General features: G+C 34.6%; 2 protein-coding genes across 2 annotated transcripts; both read right to left on the reverse strand.

The window, feature by feature from the left end:
• Nucleotides 1-5,143: 5,143 nt before the first annotated feature.
• Nucleotides 5,144-7,551, reverse strand: LOC100888542 (putative defense protein 3). Its single transcript, XM_030991272.1, has 4 exons — nt 7,380-7,551; nt 6,404-6,641; nt 5,663-5,724; nt 5,144-5,232 (listed from the first exon to the last, which is right to left on the reverse strand). The coding sequence occupies exons 1-4, from the start codon at nt 7,549-7,551 to the stop codon at nt 5,144-5,146; spliced, it is 561 nt and encodes a 186-aa protein (XP_030847132.1).
• A 4,830-nt stretch (nt 7,552-12,381) lies between these two features.
• On the reverse strand, nt 12,382-16,624 carry LOC115926563 (fibropellin-3-like). The gene is made up of 5 exons (XM_030991356.1): nt 16,468-16,624; nt 15,579-15,695; nt 14,691-14,804; nt 13,451-13,573; nt 12,382-12,599 (listed from the first exon to the last, which is right to left on the reverse strand). Exons 2-5 carry the CDS (start codon nt 15,637-15,639, stop codon nt 12,448-12,450), a joined length of 450 nt encoding a protein of 149 aa, XP_030847216.1. The 5' UTR covers nt 15,640-15,695; nt 16,468-16,624; the 3' UTR covers nt 12,382-12,447.
• Between the last annotated feature and the right edge of the window lie 845 nt (nt 16,625-17,469).

Consider the following 17,469-nt stretch of genomic DNA (forward strand, 5'->3'; position numbering starts at 1 on the left):
GCTCGCTTTGCTCGGGGGTGATGCGGATTTTTTTTGTCCACCCCCAGGAACGTTTTTGCTCATTATGCCACTGCTCCCTCGTCCCTCGCATTTCATCCCCCAGTCATGAAAAGAAATCGCCGCCCCTGGTCTATTGTACTAACGAATCAGTATCGATTTCGATTTCACACGTAAATTAAAAAGCAATTAATATAGATAATGGTGAGAAATAGAAACAAACACTGTCCTGATGACTGTGAGAGAAATATAAGCATTCAAGGATTCCAAATCGAAAACACGTAAAGGAGAAACTCGTTAATATAGAATGATGTTATACAAACTCTCGTTATAGCAAATTGATATTGCCGCTCCCGCTTCTCTATATTTCCTGTTTGCTTGTTTTTTGTTTAGTTATAATTTTCCTTGTGTGTTGCCCTGATATAGCAAGGTTTCATTAAAACAGGATAAATACTTGGTTCCAAAAAAATTGTTATAAACAATTTTCCCTGTATTTTTAAGCACAGGAGACCCCTCCCCTCTCTTCCCGTCCTCGTTCGTTCCCTCTCTCTCTCTCTCTCTCTCACTCTTTCCCTCTTTTTCTCTCTGTGCCACTCTCTAGTTCTATCTCTCTTCATACTCAAATTCTCTCGCACAGAAATCTGGCGTTTGATTGACCAGATGTGTAACTAAAACAAATAAATTACAAATCAGTTGGTATCGTGGATACATATTTAATTAGAATGCCATGCAATTCGCTTGAAAATTCAAAAAATAAGTAAACGACAAAAAGAAGACAGGATTTCTGCTGCAAAGGAAGAAATCCTAATTACTTGAAAGAACAAAATGTGATGCTAGATCTAAAAAGCTTATATGTATATTTTCATTATATATTTTCTACATGCGTTTCTACAATAGGTAATCAGGTAATCCACAGAATGCAGACACAAAAATAACTGATTACACACATAATATAGTGAGATACATACATGGAAAGGAACGTAAAGGTAATAAAAAAATATTTGTTGTATTCTACGCATAGCGATCTAACTAGTGGCTATAAATTGGCTGCCATCATTCCAAGGTTTATTAGCAACATACATAGGAAAACACCACCACCTGTACATGAATCACATTATCAACACATTTTAAATGGTTCATGTCTTGTCGTTTGTGTGAGTTAATTCTATGTTCCTATCTCTATTGGGAACGTTGACTCGAAGTATTCAAACCACTCAACTGTTTATACATTATAAACCTTATAGCCCGTGGTAGACCATTTGATATAAGAAAACATTAATTTTCCTCGTTTAAACCTCCAACACACAAACCAAATACATATAAATATCCATATTCATTTCTTGATACCTCAATGTTTTAGCTGAGTAAACAATAATTTGCCTTCATGACGAATTACCTTATACTTAGGTAATACTTCTTAAATAGGCATTTCCAAACTATTATATATATATATATATATATATATATATATATATATATTAATATTTCCCCCTATCTAACATGTTATCAAACGTGACAATAATTGTGAATAGAATATCTGTTATTCGCATTGGTTTAACCCTGTTCAAAGGTGTGACACAATAATTATGACAGCTGTTCTGAAATAAATATAAACATTGTGTAAGAGTTCGCCGTATAATAATAGTGGGTCCTTGTATAGCGCTCGATCATGTCTGTCACACTTGACACTAGGGACTTTTAGATTTGCGTGGACTGATACATGTGACGTCCATTCAAGGCAGTGCATTAAAAGGACGTCGATCGTAGCAATCCACGTTGTCGTTGTGCAAATCTAAAAGTCCCTAGTCCTGGCGCTCCGCAATCAGGGAAATAATTACATGCATGCAAATAATATATCTATCATTCTGTATAAGTATATCGAAGAATGAGAAATTACAGATTTAAATCTACTCTGATTGATTCGCCAATACTGATTTATTCATTAATATTTACATTTTAATACGAACTTAGCTGCAACAATGATTTTTAGATATAAAATTGTAATTTAGTATTGTTTTTTTTTAAATTCTTATTAAGTAGATGTTGCGTAACTTCCTAATATCAATACTTTTATTTGAATTCCAAGAATATGATTGAAAATACAACTGTCATGAATATGAGAACTATGAGAAATATATACATTCTTATACCAACTGAGCTGCTACAATGATTTCAGAAATTCAGATATAAAAATTGTAATTCAGTATTGGTTTTTCTGTATCTTATTAAGTAGATGTTGCGTAACTTCCTAATATCAATACCTTTATTTGAATTTCAAGAATATGATTGAAAATACAACTGTCATGAACATCAGAACTTCACTGCCGAACAGCCGCCGTCCACTGCCTCTTAAATTGGAGCTGGATACCGTTGACATATTCCCAACTGTTGTTGATTCCGTCGTAGGTGGCAGATCTGCACGTGGATGTAACGAATTTAAAACAAATCACATGACATGAATAACAAGGAATTCATTTATCTAATACATTTATTTAGTAAATTTCAGCTAGTCAAGAATGGCATTAGCAGCCGTAAAAAAGCGTTTAGGTACTGCTTTGGAAAAAAAATCAAATGATAATGTAATTATATGACAATTGCAAAAGGTTAATATCGGTAACGGATTTGTTTTTAAAGCACAAAACGTCATATTCACACTCATTAGATCTCTTATTTCAGAAACATAGCATTTCAATTTCAAATAACTATATTAGAGGTATAGAGAACAATGATAGATAAATTCAAAAATCAACGTATTGAACAAGTTGTTTAAAAAAAAACCACAACAAATATTTATATAGGCCTACTTTCTTTTCCTAGATATTTGTTTTCATTTTATTTATCCTTCGGATCCCGAAGTTTAATCTTTAATTCTCCATCATCTTTGCATGAATTGAGATTCACTACAATACATGTATTTGGCATTTTTCATTTTTATCATAACATATATATTTGTTTGTAATATGTAAAGCGTCGTCTACCTTTGTGCATCAAAGAATACCATTTCAAAACAGCCCTAGTGAATAATTCTTTATTGTCTGATGTAGTGAATATGAAAATCATATCCCCGAACCTGGTACTGATTTGTATTCAAAATATTGTTTCATATTCATTCAATTGTCAAGCCTTATTGGTTTTTACGAATGCACTCATTTCCATTTGTACTTTCTTTTATATTTTCTTTATATTTTGTTTAAATTTTATTTCTCATGTCAATTTACATTTATGTTTCAATATGATACTCCGTTTTGGATACCCTTTTTAAAAATCTTAGTACGAAATATGATGATGCAAATAACTTATTTTCAATTCGATTCAGTTTTTTAATCTAGAACTTTGCATTTCAGAGCGCTTTTGATCTCTCATGCAAATCAATGTTCGATATTCAATATATTCGATATATTAGGAGCGTTAAATATTCTACACATCTTTATACGAATAGAATCAATGCATACAAAACGAAATGACAGTAATTTGTAATTAAAAAGGAATACAAATTAAATTTGTGATTATTTTTATTCTCATCTTGGAAATTAATGTTTAGGGTAAATTGCCAAATTCATCGGAGATGTACACCCTCATAGCAAAAATAAATACGCCACTAGATCACTATTAAGCTAACAGATGTATAATTTATTAAAGATGTGTAAAATATTTTAACTAACATTGCTTCATATAAGAAATTGCTTCTTAAGGGCACGGCATTCTTCCATATGGGGTTATAAAAACAATAATATACTGGGTTTATATAGCGCTCAATGCATCGACGGTGTCTCTATTAAAGAGTTTTATAGACATATCATCGGATTCAAGCTTGCCCGCACACAATGTATGCACATTCTCCACTCACTGGGGACCATTTATACATGCTAACGCTAAGCGCCATTTTACAGACGCTCACAATGCTGAGAAAACTACCATAACCTTCTCATTCTACCTTTTACTCATTTGACACCTATTTTTTGTTTAACTTTAACTTGTGCAGTGTGTGTTTGGAGGGGAATTTTTTTAACGCTGGATACGCCTCTACATTTTATCAACTTGTTTATCTAATATTCCATTTGTATTGCTAAATTATCATCATTATTCTTATCATTCATTATGATCATCATCATCCTTATTGATATCATTTCGTGACCCCTTATCTTCCTCGTCATTTTATTTAGCAAAGACAATGAGCATTATTAAAACAGAATACACAACATAATTTGAGGAAAGTCATGTCGATGCCTTAAGAAGAAGAAATAAAGATTAACTACTTGAACGACTACAGTTCCCTCATTGTCTTCTTTTCCAATCCATGAGGCATAAATAAAATGGCATTAACAATTACATAAAGCAAATAATGAACTGTAGTTACAATTAGCTACGATAGAAATGGCTTGAGTTTAGATGACTGATATTCACCACATCTAGACTAAAGAATACCATCATTCTTTTTTCCTAGAACATCATAGGATCAAGAATTCTTGTTAAGAAACAAAATGAATATTAACACAATAATATTGTGTAAAACCTTGGGCCAAGGATTCTCGTAAAGAAAAAAAAATGAATATCATCACCATTGTGTAAAAACCTAGGAACAAGAATCCTTGCAAAGAAAAAAATAAATATCAACACTATTGTGTAAAACCTAGGGCCAAGAATTCTTGTAAAGAACACCAAATGAATATCATCACCATTGCGTAAAAACCTAGGGACAAGAATTCCTGTAAAGAAACAAAAATAATATCAACACTATTGTGTAAAACCTAGGGCGAAGAATTCTTGTAAAGAACAACAAATGAATATCATCACCATTGCGTAAAAACCTAGGGACAAGAATTCCTGTAAAGAAACAAAAATAATATCAACACTATTGTGTAAAACCTAGGGCGAAGAATTCTTGTAAAGAACAACAAATGAATATCATCACCATTGCGTAAAAACCTAGGGCCAAGACTTCTTGTAAAGAACAAAAGGCGAATATCATCATTCAAGATTGTCTAAAATAATCTTAATCCAAGAAATCTTTTGAAGAAAGTGATCAATATCAACTCGGCTTTCTTATACATTTTAATAAAAAGAAACGAATATCATCATGATTGTCAAAAAACCTAAGGCCAAGAATTCTGGTAAAGAAAAAAAAAATGAAGATCAACATCATTGTCTAAAACTCAAGTCCAAGAAAACTTGTCGAGAGGGAGATGGATATCATGACGATAGTCAGGATTAGGCTGCTTGTCAGTTTAGTATCAGCTGAATTGGAAATAGAATAGAAACGGAAAAGAAAGATTATCTGAAAACACTCTGACTGATTATTCACCTTCAACAAGAGAGCTTTAGTAACAGACCCCCCCTCCCCAGCCCCCTCCCCTCCAACCTCCATCAACTAAGCTTTTCTAGAGACTTTTATACACAAAAAGGTTCTTAGAGCCCCACTACACTACTTCCGCCCTCTATATAGCAAGTGTTAATTTAGTTCTAGTGTTAATTGAGAGCTGATTTGATGAGATAACTACCTGTCAGTGACCATGCAGGGAGGTATAATTCCTCGTGGCCAAACTAGTGCAGGGGGGCTTTAACGTTGTATTTTGCATGCGCCTCGATCATCTACTGGAAAAACTATGCGCCCAATATTGATCTACAAAATAAAATTACTCAATTTAGATGAAGCCAACATACTTACCACTGATAGTTGACGAGGTTTGTTTGACCCAATAACTACTGTAACTCTCCACAAATGTGGCCCTAAAAAGATAACAAATGAAATTATTTTTTAGAACACCCAATACTTAATGTTGAACAATTTAAAAGCTATTATACCCACTCATCAGTACTTCATTGTCCTACTGTTTTACTCTGCCTTTACCAACCCAAGACATGCCAAGGAATGTTGATGTGAATAATGCTCTCTCTCTCTCTCTCTCTCTTCCCTTGTCCCTCTCTCTTCCTCTCTCTTATCTCTTCCCCCTCTCACTCTCTCTCTCTTTCTGTGTCTATCTCTTTAACTTTACCCAAGAGACATTCTCTTTCTCACTATTGTTTTCTTTATGTCCGTCTTTTTTTAAAATTCCTTCTATATCTCCATGATAACACAGCTTTAATGATTATTATTAGCAATGCAAAATATTATTCGAAAGGCTTGATTTTGTATTGAAACTACATGTATAGAAAATACATTATAAGATTATATGTGCTATATATCAAAATGAAGGAGGAAGAGTTCGTGGAATATTTAGTGACTTATGTTTTCTTAAGAACTCAAAAAAGAATGTAACCCCCCGTTTTAGAACTACATGTAGTACATGAAGTAAATACATGATGATATCCGTTTCAACTGGTCATTATTTCTCCAAGTAGGTTAACTTCATTATGATTGCTCTTTTGTGTCTTTATTCTTCATTCATGAATTTGTGTTCATACTTACGCAACGTAAACGGTGTCATTAAAATCTTTCGGAGGTGTCCACATGAATTTGTTGACAGTGCCTTTCTTAGTGCTGTCTATATGTGTCACGGCATTGTCTACCACGCCTGCGCATGAGACGGTCTTGAACTTATCCGCGTCCATCACGGACCACGTCCCCACGATAGCGTCAGTGTCATTGCGTCGCATCTGCATGAAGATTCCCTTGAATTGTTGTGATTGGGTAGCGTTAATTGTGACTGTGTGGTAAAGATAAGAATCCAGAACAACCTCATTTAGTGATTAAAGTGAAATCCCCTCACGCCTCTACCTCCACCAAACCCATCTCCACTAATTAAAATTCTAACTGAGCAAAGATATCTCCTTTCGATCTATTTATACTAAAAATTGGTCCTCATACAATTTTTCAATAATACAAACAAAAAAAATCTCTGATTACTATCAGGCCTAAGCATCTCAGTGTACCGAATGAAGATAGTTTATGGGATGTGCACTATGACATACTACTCCGGCGAAATTCCTACACCAAACTAAATACGAGACCAGACTTCACACCTAAAGACCTAGATGATTTGTAAATAAAACCCTTACCCTGACATTTATCTTTGACGAAATAAAGCCCGATAAAAGTCACCGGAGCAAACTGTCGCCTTAGTCAATGATTTGTGTTTGTTTGTTCGTTTATTAACCTGGTGCTTTAGTTTCAGTTTCAGTTTACCGTTTAATATCAAATTTCAAGATTTCACAAAATAGTACAATTATACATGAATTATATTAACAGAGACAAAAAGAAACAAGAAAGTGAGTGCCTCATTCCAGTTTGTTTGAATGCATTAAATTTATTTAAAAAAAAACTGAACTAAAAAGGAGATTGTAATATAGAGGGGCCCATGGTGAATACTATGTTTGTAAGTTATAGGTCCTTTTGACGAAGTAAGTTCGCAGGAGAAAATGTCACAAGAGAAAATGTCACCTACCAGAGAACTTCTTGCCGGGCATGTACTTCATCTTGGCGGGAACGATGGAAAAGGGGCTCTCTGTAACCTGAGCTGGTATACCATGACCGGGTATCATGGTATCACATATTTCAGGATTGGAACCAACGGGAGCGCCAGTAGACCGGGCATCGACATCAACAAAGACGAGCATGACAGCCAAGAAGACGAAGGCTTCTCTCCTTGCAATCTTCATTTTCGGCTTTACACGAGAGCAATGGCGGAAGGGATTGTTATCATCATTATAGCAATGAACAGCTCTATTTTCATTATAGCAATGAACAGTTTTATCATCATTATAACAATGAATAGTTTTATCATCATTATAACAATGAACAGTTTTATCATCATTATAACAATGAACAGTTTTATCATCATTATAACAATGAATAGTTTTATCATCATTATAACAATGAACAGTTTTATCATCATTATAACAATGAACAGTTTTATCATCATTATAGCAATGAACATTTTTATCATAATTATAACAATGAACAGTTTTATCATCATTATAACAATGAACAGTTTTATCATCATTATAGCAATGAACAGTTTTATCATCATTATAGCAATGAACAGTTTTATCATCATTATAACAATGAACAGTTTTATCATCATTATAGCAATGAACAGTTTTATCATCATTATAACAATGAACAGTTTTATCATCATTATAACAATGAACAGTTTTATCATCATTATAGCAATGAACAGTTTTATCATCATTATAGCAATGAACAGTTTTATCATCATTATAACAATGAACAGTTTTATCATCATTATAACAATGAACAGTTTTATCATCATTATAACAATGAACAGTTTTATCATCATTATAGCAATGAACAGTTTTATCATTATTATAGCAATGAACAGTTTTATCATCATTATAACAATGAACAGTTTTATCATCATTATAACAATGAACAGTTTTATCATCATTATAGCAATGAACATTTTTATCATCATTATAACAATGAACAGTTTTATCATCATTATAGCAATGAACAGTTTTATCATCATTATAACAATGAACAGTTTTATCATCATTATAACAATGAATACTTTTATCATCATTATAACAATGAACAGTTTTATCATCATTATAACAATGAATATTTTTATCATCATTATAACAATGAACAGTTTTATCATCATTATAAAAATTTGAAAATAAACACAACATTAACAAGACTCATAAAAGCATAAATATTTCGCCACTGATTTCAGTCAATGTTGCTGCTAGGTAGATACAAAATATAAGGCAGGTGTGGTTGTAAACAATGGCGTTGTGTGGGTTCAGTCTTTGAAAGGATACTGGCATGATTGGGGATGAAATGCAAAAAAAGGCCCACCAATTGGTATGACTGAGAAGTGAGCGTGGGATGGGCTCCTCGGTCTTTTTTACGGTTTCTTTCCCCTTTTTCTTTCCTCTCTTTCTCTCTCTCTCTCTCTCCCTATCTCGCTCTCTCTCGACCTTCATATCTCTCCTACCCCTTTTTTTCTCTCCCTATCTTTCTCTCTTTCTCCCTCTCAGGAAGACTCGTGCACATGTTGGCCTTCTGATCACTTTCCAGAAGGTTTGCTAGACCAATATTGTCGCTCTCGTGGGCCGTCGGTCTCTAGGGCTGTAAACAAGGTGCATACATATAAAATGCAATTGGGAATACGTTTGTTAAATATATTCTTGTGTATGAACAGTCTACTTCACAGACTGCATGGTCTACAATGGGAATCGACCAACGCAATGCATGCTATTTCTATCGATCTTCAACAGTTCAATGAGAATACAAATGATATCAACCTAAACATATAACTTGTTACCAGACACAAACAAGAAATGTATAGAAAACCTGCCAATGAACTCGCAAATAATCTTTTCTTACAAATCAGATTCATTTTACGAAATTGGATATACTCACCTGTGATAATAACACTTAGCGCAAAATCGAGAAGAAGAAGAATTATTATTGTGTGCAATAAAGTAGGACGCACGAACTGATGAGCCTGCTTAGAAAGTTGTCAGTGAGAATTTATGATTCTATTATCATTGAACAGTCTCACTATATTATCAGTGTCTATTGGTCTATTGCAGGGGCGGCGATCCCGGGGGGATAGGGGGGGGGGGGACACCCCCCTCAATTTTTTTCAGGGGGATCGTCTCCCCCCCACAAAATTTGAAAAAGTGCACTCAAAATTATAGCAAATACTGACTAAAGGCTGCAACAAACTTTTGGCTCTGGAGGGCCCAAGAATGCAGCGTTTAGAAATAAAAATGCAAAATATTGTATACAAGTGAAGTGTGAAAAAGTATATAAAGTTTTTACACTATAGTTTTGCTAAGAAATGTAATATTTTAATGCAATAAAACTTCAAAAACCTGTGAGGGGGTAGTCATTTATGCTCCCTCGCACTGGCGTAATGGTGTGGCCAGGGGAGGGCTTTTGGGCAGTTGACCCCTAATAACATTCAAACGTGGTGTATTTTTGATTCGATACCAGTGATTTACAAATGTTGCTAAAAAGGCATGGTTATTCCCTGAGCTTCCGGGGGCTCTGCCCCCTGGACCCCACCAAGAGCCCTAAAACAGTCCATGGATGCTCATCCAACCGTAATTAAATGCTAAAAAACCCTGAGCTTCATGGAGCTTTGCCCCTGGACCCCACGCCAATTTACGCTCCACTTGCTTCGCTCGCTTTGCTCTACCTGATCGTAAATACTTTAGCCCCCCCCCCCCACTTTGAAAAACGTTCCGCGGGCCTGCATGCAACATGTAAGACCGGGGGGGTTGATGCAGATTTTTTTTCTGCCCACCCCCGGGACGTTTTTGCTCATTACACCACTGCTGCTCCCTTGTCCCTCGTTTTTTTAACCCCCCCCTTCCGGTCATGAAAAGAAATTGCCGCCCCTGGTCTATTGTACTAACGAATCAGTATCGATTTCGATTTCACACGTAAATTAAAAAGCAATTAATATAGATAATGGTGAGAAATAGAAAAAAACACTGTCCTGATGACTGTGAGAGAAATATAAGCATTCAAGGATTCCAAATCGAAAACACGTAAAGGAGAAACTCGTTAATATAGAATGATGTTATACAAACTCTCGTTATAGCAAATTGATATTGCCGCTCCCGCTTCTCTATATTTCCTGTTTGCTTGTTTTTTGTTTAGTTATAATTTTCCTTGTGTGTTGCCCTGATATAGCAAGGTTTCATTAAAACAGGATAAATACTTGGTTCCAAAAAAATTGTTATAAACAATTTTCCCTGTATTTTTAAGCACAGGAGACCCCTCCCCTCTCTTCCCGTCCTCGTTCGTTCTCTCTCTCTCTCTCTCTCTCACTCTTTCCCTCTTTTTCTCTCTGTGCCACTCTCTAGTTCTATCTCTCTTCATACTCAAATTCTCTCGCACAGAAATCTGGCGTTTGATTGACCAGATGTGTAACTAAAACAAATAAATTACAAATCAGTTGGTATCGTGGATACATATTTTATTAGAATGCCATGCAATTCGCTTGAAAATTCAAGGATAAGTAAACGACAAAAAGAAGACAGGATTTCTGCTGCAAAGGAAGAAATCCTAATTACTTGAAAGAACAAAATGTGATGCTAGATCTAAAAAGCTTATATGTATATTTTCATTATATATTTTCTACATGCGTTTCTACAATAGGTAATCAGGTAATCCACAGAATGCAGACACAAAAATAACTGATTACACACATAATATAGTGAGATACATACATGGAAAGGAACATAAATGTTATAAAAAATATTTGTTGTATTCTACGCATAGCGATCTAACTAGTAGCTATAAATTGGCTACCATCATTCCAAGGTTTATAAGCAACATACATAGGAAAACACCACCACCTGTACATGAGTCACATTATCAACACATTTTAAATGGTTCATGTCTTGTCGTTTGTATGAGTTAATTCTATGTTCCTATCTCTATTGGGAACGTTGACTCAAAGTATTCAAATCACTCAACTGTTTATACATTATAAACCCTATAGCCCGTGGTAGACCCTTTGATATAAAAAAACATTACTTTTCCTCGTTTAAACCTCCAATACACAAACCAAATACATATTAATATCCATATCCATTTCTTGATACCTCAATGTTTTAGCTGAGTAAACAATAATTTGCCTTCATGACGAATTGCCTTATACTTAGGTAATATTTCTTAAAAAGGCATTTCCAAACTATTATATATATATACATATTAATATTTCCCCCTATCTAACATGTTATCAAACGTGACAATAATTGTGAATAGAATATCTGTTATTCGCATTGAGAAGAAATGATTTGTCTTCACGAGTCAACCAAGGTTTAACCCTGTTCAAAGGTGTTACACAATATGACAGCTGTTCTGAAATAAATATAAACATTGTGTAAGAGTTCGCCGTATAATAATAGTGGGTCCTTGTATAGCGCTCGATCATGTCTGTCAAACTTGACACTAGGGAATTTTAGATTTGCGTGGACTGATACGTGTGACGTCCATTCAAGGCAGTGCATTAAAAGGACGTCGATCGTAGCAATCCACGTTGTCGTTGTGCAAATCTAAAAGTCCCTAGTCCTGGCGCTCCGCAATCAGGGAAATAATTACATGCATGCGAATAATAAATCTATCATTCTGTATAAATATATCGAAGAATGAGAAATTACAGATTTAAATCTACTCTGATTGATTCGCCAATATATACTGATTTATTCATTAATATATACATTTTAATACAAACTTAGCTGCAACAATGATTTCAGATATAAAATTGTAATTTAGTATTTTTTTTAAAATTCTTATTAAGTAGATGTTGCGTAACTTCTTTATATCAATACTTTTATTTGAATTTCAAGAATATGATTGAAAATACAACTGTCATGAATATGAGAACTATGATAAATGTATACATTCTAATACCAACTGAGCTGCAACAATGATTTCAGAAATTCAGATATAAAAATTGTAATTCAGTATTGGTTTTTCTGATTCTTATTAAGAAGATGTTGCGTAACTTCCTAGTATCAATACTTTTATTTGAATTTCAAGAATATGATTGACAATACAACTGTCACGAATATGAGAAATTCACTGCCTAAAAGCTGCCGTCCACTGCCTCTTAAATTGGAGCTGGAAACAGTCGTCATGTTCCCAACTGTTGTTGATTCCGTCGTAGGTGGCAGATCTGCACGTGGATGTAACGAATTTAAAACAAACCCCATGACAAGAATAACGCCGAATTCATTTATTTAATTCGTTTATTTAATAAATTTCAGCTAGTCAAGAATGACATAAGCAGCCGTAAAAAGGTGCTTTTAATAGTTAATGCTTTGAAACAAAACATCGAATAATAATGTGATTATATGACAATTGCAAAAGGTCAATATCGGTAACGGAATTATTTTTTTAAAAGCCAGAACAGATCCGTAATTTCTATTTTATCAATCAGTGAAGTTAATGAAATATTGTGTTTTGGGGATCGTGAAGACTTTTGTTTTTGCACAAAACGTCATATTCACACTGATTAGATCTCCCCATTCTTAAAACTCATGTTTTAATATTTCCCAAGTGCAATGACCCCGTACATATCTGACGTCTTCCTAGAAACCCTTTTGACAGCAAATAAAGATACATTTTCTTCGTAATAATAATAACGACAGTGATAATCGTAATAACAATCATGATAACAATGATAATGATAATAATAATAATAATAATAATAATAATAATAATAATAATAATAATTATTATAATAATTATTAATACATTTATATTGCGCGCATAACCACCCAAGAGAACGCTCAAGGCACCTACAAAGTACTATTATTAACCTGGCCTTACCCTCAGCTGCCCTAGGACGCTCGAAGCATTCGAGAAGTACATTATCACAAGGTATCCCCAATACTAAACATGGGTAGAGGGTGGCAAATGTATATTAATGTAAATTAATGTCTTGCTAAAGGACGTAAGTGCCACGGCGAGATCATGTGATCCACAGTACGATGACGTATTCATTATACCACGACCTCTACTTACCTTGTTCTTCTTCGCATCGTACTCCTTTGAATCCAGGAACACAGGTGCAGAAGAATTCCGTTCTTAAGTTCAAATCAATGCACCTTCCTCCATTAATGCAGGGATCGGGAACACAAGGATCGACTAAAATTGAAAAAATTAACAAATATATTTTGATACTTTCTTAACCTAGATATGTTTCCCCTTTTTTGAAGCAGGTCTGGGATTTGATTTTGTGAAACCTTTCTATCTTTGGAGCGTTATTTTATAAAAATAGTATATATTTCATGTTCAAATAACTATATTCAGAGGTATAGAGAAACAATTAAAGATGCATTCCAAAATCAAAGTATTGAACAAGTTGTTTAAAAAGAAAGACAACAAATATTTCTATACTTTCTTTTCCCAGATGTGTTTGTTTTCATTTTATTTATGCATTCGGATCCCGAAGTTTAATCTTCAATTATCCAACATCTTTGCATGAATTTAGTTAGGCATTATTTTATAAATATTTCATATCTTGTTCAAATATTTCTAATAAAAGGCTTACAGAGGAATAGAGTAATATTTAAAGATGACTTCAATGCAAAAGTATTGTAATGATATCACCTATAAGTGTTACGTCATTAATTTCTCCTGAATACGAGTTATTTCAAATGTCTTATAAATATAATACTGATTTAGACAATTTCAAGGCTAAGTGTCTGATACTAAAAGGCCTGGTGTAAATCCATTATTCACCTCTTCCCCTCACTGCAATACATGTATTTTGCATTTTTCATTTTCATCATAACTTATATTTGTGTTGTAATACGTATAGCTTTGTGTACCTTTGTGCATTAAAATATACCCTTTCAAAACAGCCCTAGCGAATAATTCTTTACTGTCTGATGTAGTCAATATGAAAATCATATTCGCGAACCCGGTACTGATTTGTATTCAAAATATTGTTTCATATTCATTCATTCGTCAAGCCTTATTGGCTTTTACGAATGCACTCATTTCCATTTGTACTTTCTTTTATATTTTCTTTATATTTTGTTTTTTAAATTTGTTTCTCATGTCATTTTACATGTATGTTTCATTATGATATTCTGTTTGGAGACCCTTTCTTTTATCTTCGTGCGAAATATGATGATGCAAATAACTTAAGTTCAATTCGATTCAGTTTTTAATCTGGAACTTTGCATTTCAGAGCGCTTTTGATCTCACAGGCAATTAAATGTTTAATCTTCAAACACGGTATTTTCCATCGTCTAACCTAAGTTGCTGCACGTCTTGCCATCGTGGGAGGGTGGACAGCTACAGATGAAGTCATCTCCATTAGATGTACACGTACCCTGCTGTAGACATTGGTTTGGATAACATGGATCGTCTGTAATGGTAAGAGTATTGGTCGATATCATAACTGTATGATCCATAGTATTCCAATTTGTTGTGTAGCTGACGAGACAATCATACCCATGGTAGCCACATCAGTATTTTTTTTTTTACTGTTCTTCTTCGGAACCTGCAATTATCAATTATTACCCAAGCCAGGCATCCTTTAACACCTGGATGGAGAGTGGATTAACGTCTTGCCAAAGAACGTTAGTGCTGGGCTGGGATACTAATCCTCAGCCTTTGGATTGAGATTCAGCGATACCTCCACATATTCACTCCAGGCGGTTAAAAAGTACCACTATTTTGTTTGCACTCAAGCTGACCGAATGTGTCGGAAACATTCAAGGAATAAATAAACAATTCCTGAACAAGTATCAATTTATTTTCACTGGGTTGAGAGTGGCAAATGCAAATTAATGTTTTTCCAAAGGATAGTAGTGCGGTGGTTGGGACTCAAGCTACGAACCACTGTAAACACAGTACGTTGACTTATCCAGTGAACCGTGAGACATTCCTTATTGAATAAAATGTCGAATTGAGCTGAATTCTTTCTGGAAAAGACCTAGTATTCAAAACAGAGTGAGTGTGAAATGAAACCTGAAGTATTTAAAATTTTTTCCTACTATACGGACGAGTCCAGTTGCATACACTAATTTTGATCTGTTGGTGTTAAACCAGTGATACATTCGACAACCCAAGCTATGAATTATATATAACATCACACATTACATTAGATTGAAAGATGTATTATTTACGGTATATTTACCTATTTGGCAGAATGTTCCTGAAAAGCCCATCTGACAAGCACAAACGAGCTCTTGTTGCATGTTAACATCCTTGCAAAACCCTCCATTCAGGCAGGGATCCGAGTCGCAGGGAAGAACTAACGGAATTCAAAAGGAAGTTTCTAGGATTTATTGTTATGAAAACATATAAACAATTTCATTTGTATTTAAGGTATTTCTGATATTTATAATCCTAGTTTTAAAACATAGAAACATAACGCACATCCTTTTCTTATATCTTGATCTCCAGAATAATACAGAATTCCAAATTAAAGATCATTTTAGAATACAAGAGAATTTCATACTTTTTAGGCCCATTTATATATGTCAATCAGAAATTAGACTGAACACATTTTAGGCCAAAATTTGTTTATTTCCATCGCAAAATTTATTGACACAGACACTGACCAGGAGGAGATGAAAAATCATAACAAATAGTGTTACTCTGAACGTAGCCTGAAATGAAGTTTACCGTTTGTCTTACCCATGTCTTTCAAAATGCCAGATTTGTAGAGAAAAAAAGCCTTTAGTAGTTATGTCGAGGTGACTCACCGACCGAAGGCATACACCACGTAGGACGTTATTATTTCAATTCCGTTATTATGGGTGGGGGGGGGGGGGGGGGGGGGGGGAGGACCTCCAAATGCCCCTCTCCCGTATTACGACTATACATTATAAATGATAGTGATATTAAATGATGACAGTAACGATAATAATAATAATGATAGGAAATATAAATGATGATGATTATATCAATAATAAATGTAATAGTTATAATAATAATTGTATTAAGTATAATAATAATAATGATAATAATGATAACAATACTAATACAATAAGGGAAATCCTGAACTCGAATCCATAACTCACCCACTTCATTACACGTTTTGCCAGTAGATAGAGGTGGGCAGACACAGAAGAAATCAGTGACAAGAGAAATACACGTTCCTTGTTGCAAACAGGGATTAGGGCTACATGGATCGGGTGCTGCAGGAATAATAACATGTTCATGAAAAGAATAGATGGTCATTAGTTCACTACAGTGGCGTATCGTAGGTTAGACTAACGAGGGGGGGGGGGGGACTGGGTCCTGTTTCATAAAACTTGATATCAATAACAAGTTACAAGCTACTTTTATAAGCTACTGAAATCAAGGCATCTGATTGGCTGAGAGCAACGTTATCATAGACACGGGAGACACGGGAAATATTAGGTAGATAAACCACAAGAGAACAAAGATAGGCTATAGAGTGAGGGGAGTGTGTTGGGGGTTATGTTTCATCTGTTCGCTTTGCCTTCCTCTAATATTTACCTCTGCCTTGCTCCTCGCGCTACCGTTAGCTTCGTCACTGATTTGCCTACTTCATTGATGTTGTTGTTCTAAAAAGTTTCAAGGTTGACTTGAAGGAGTCAGTGAGGTCGAACAGAATCGAAACCTTCACGAAATCTACTATTCTCGGTCTCAATACTCAACGACCATCCGATACCAGTAAAACATCCACACGATTGAAGGTATTCAAGAACAACGATTCAAAGAAGGAAAGTTTCCTTGTGCATCTTCTGACAGCCAGAAGATATCGGATAAAAATCTCTCTGTCTGGCACATCACCAATCAAACAGAATGCGCATTTTTGTTACGTGAATAGATTGGTTGTTTGATTTTTATTTCATGTAAGAATAAAGAAAACGCTTATGCCTGAAGATAAACATCTAAATGACATATGTCTTTCAGTCATACCCGAGGAATTCGATGAGGGTCAATGTCTTGCCAAAAGGTACTAGTGCATCGGTTTCGAAGATGGAGATATGGGAACCCCAATACCACTGCTCTACAACGGAGCCATTCGAGTAACACGAAATAATGAAACCCAT

This window comes from Strongylocentrotus purpuratus, unplaced genomic scaffold (genome assembly GCF_000002235.5).
Source record: "Strongylocentrotus purpuratus isolate Spur 01 unplaced genomic scaffold, Spur_5.0 spur5_scaffold_2, whole genome shotgun sequence".
NCBI classification, from domain to species: Eukaryota; Metazoa; Echinodermata; class Echinoidea; order Camarodonta; family Strongylocentrotidae; genus Strongylocentrotus; species Strongylocentrotus purpuratus.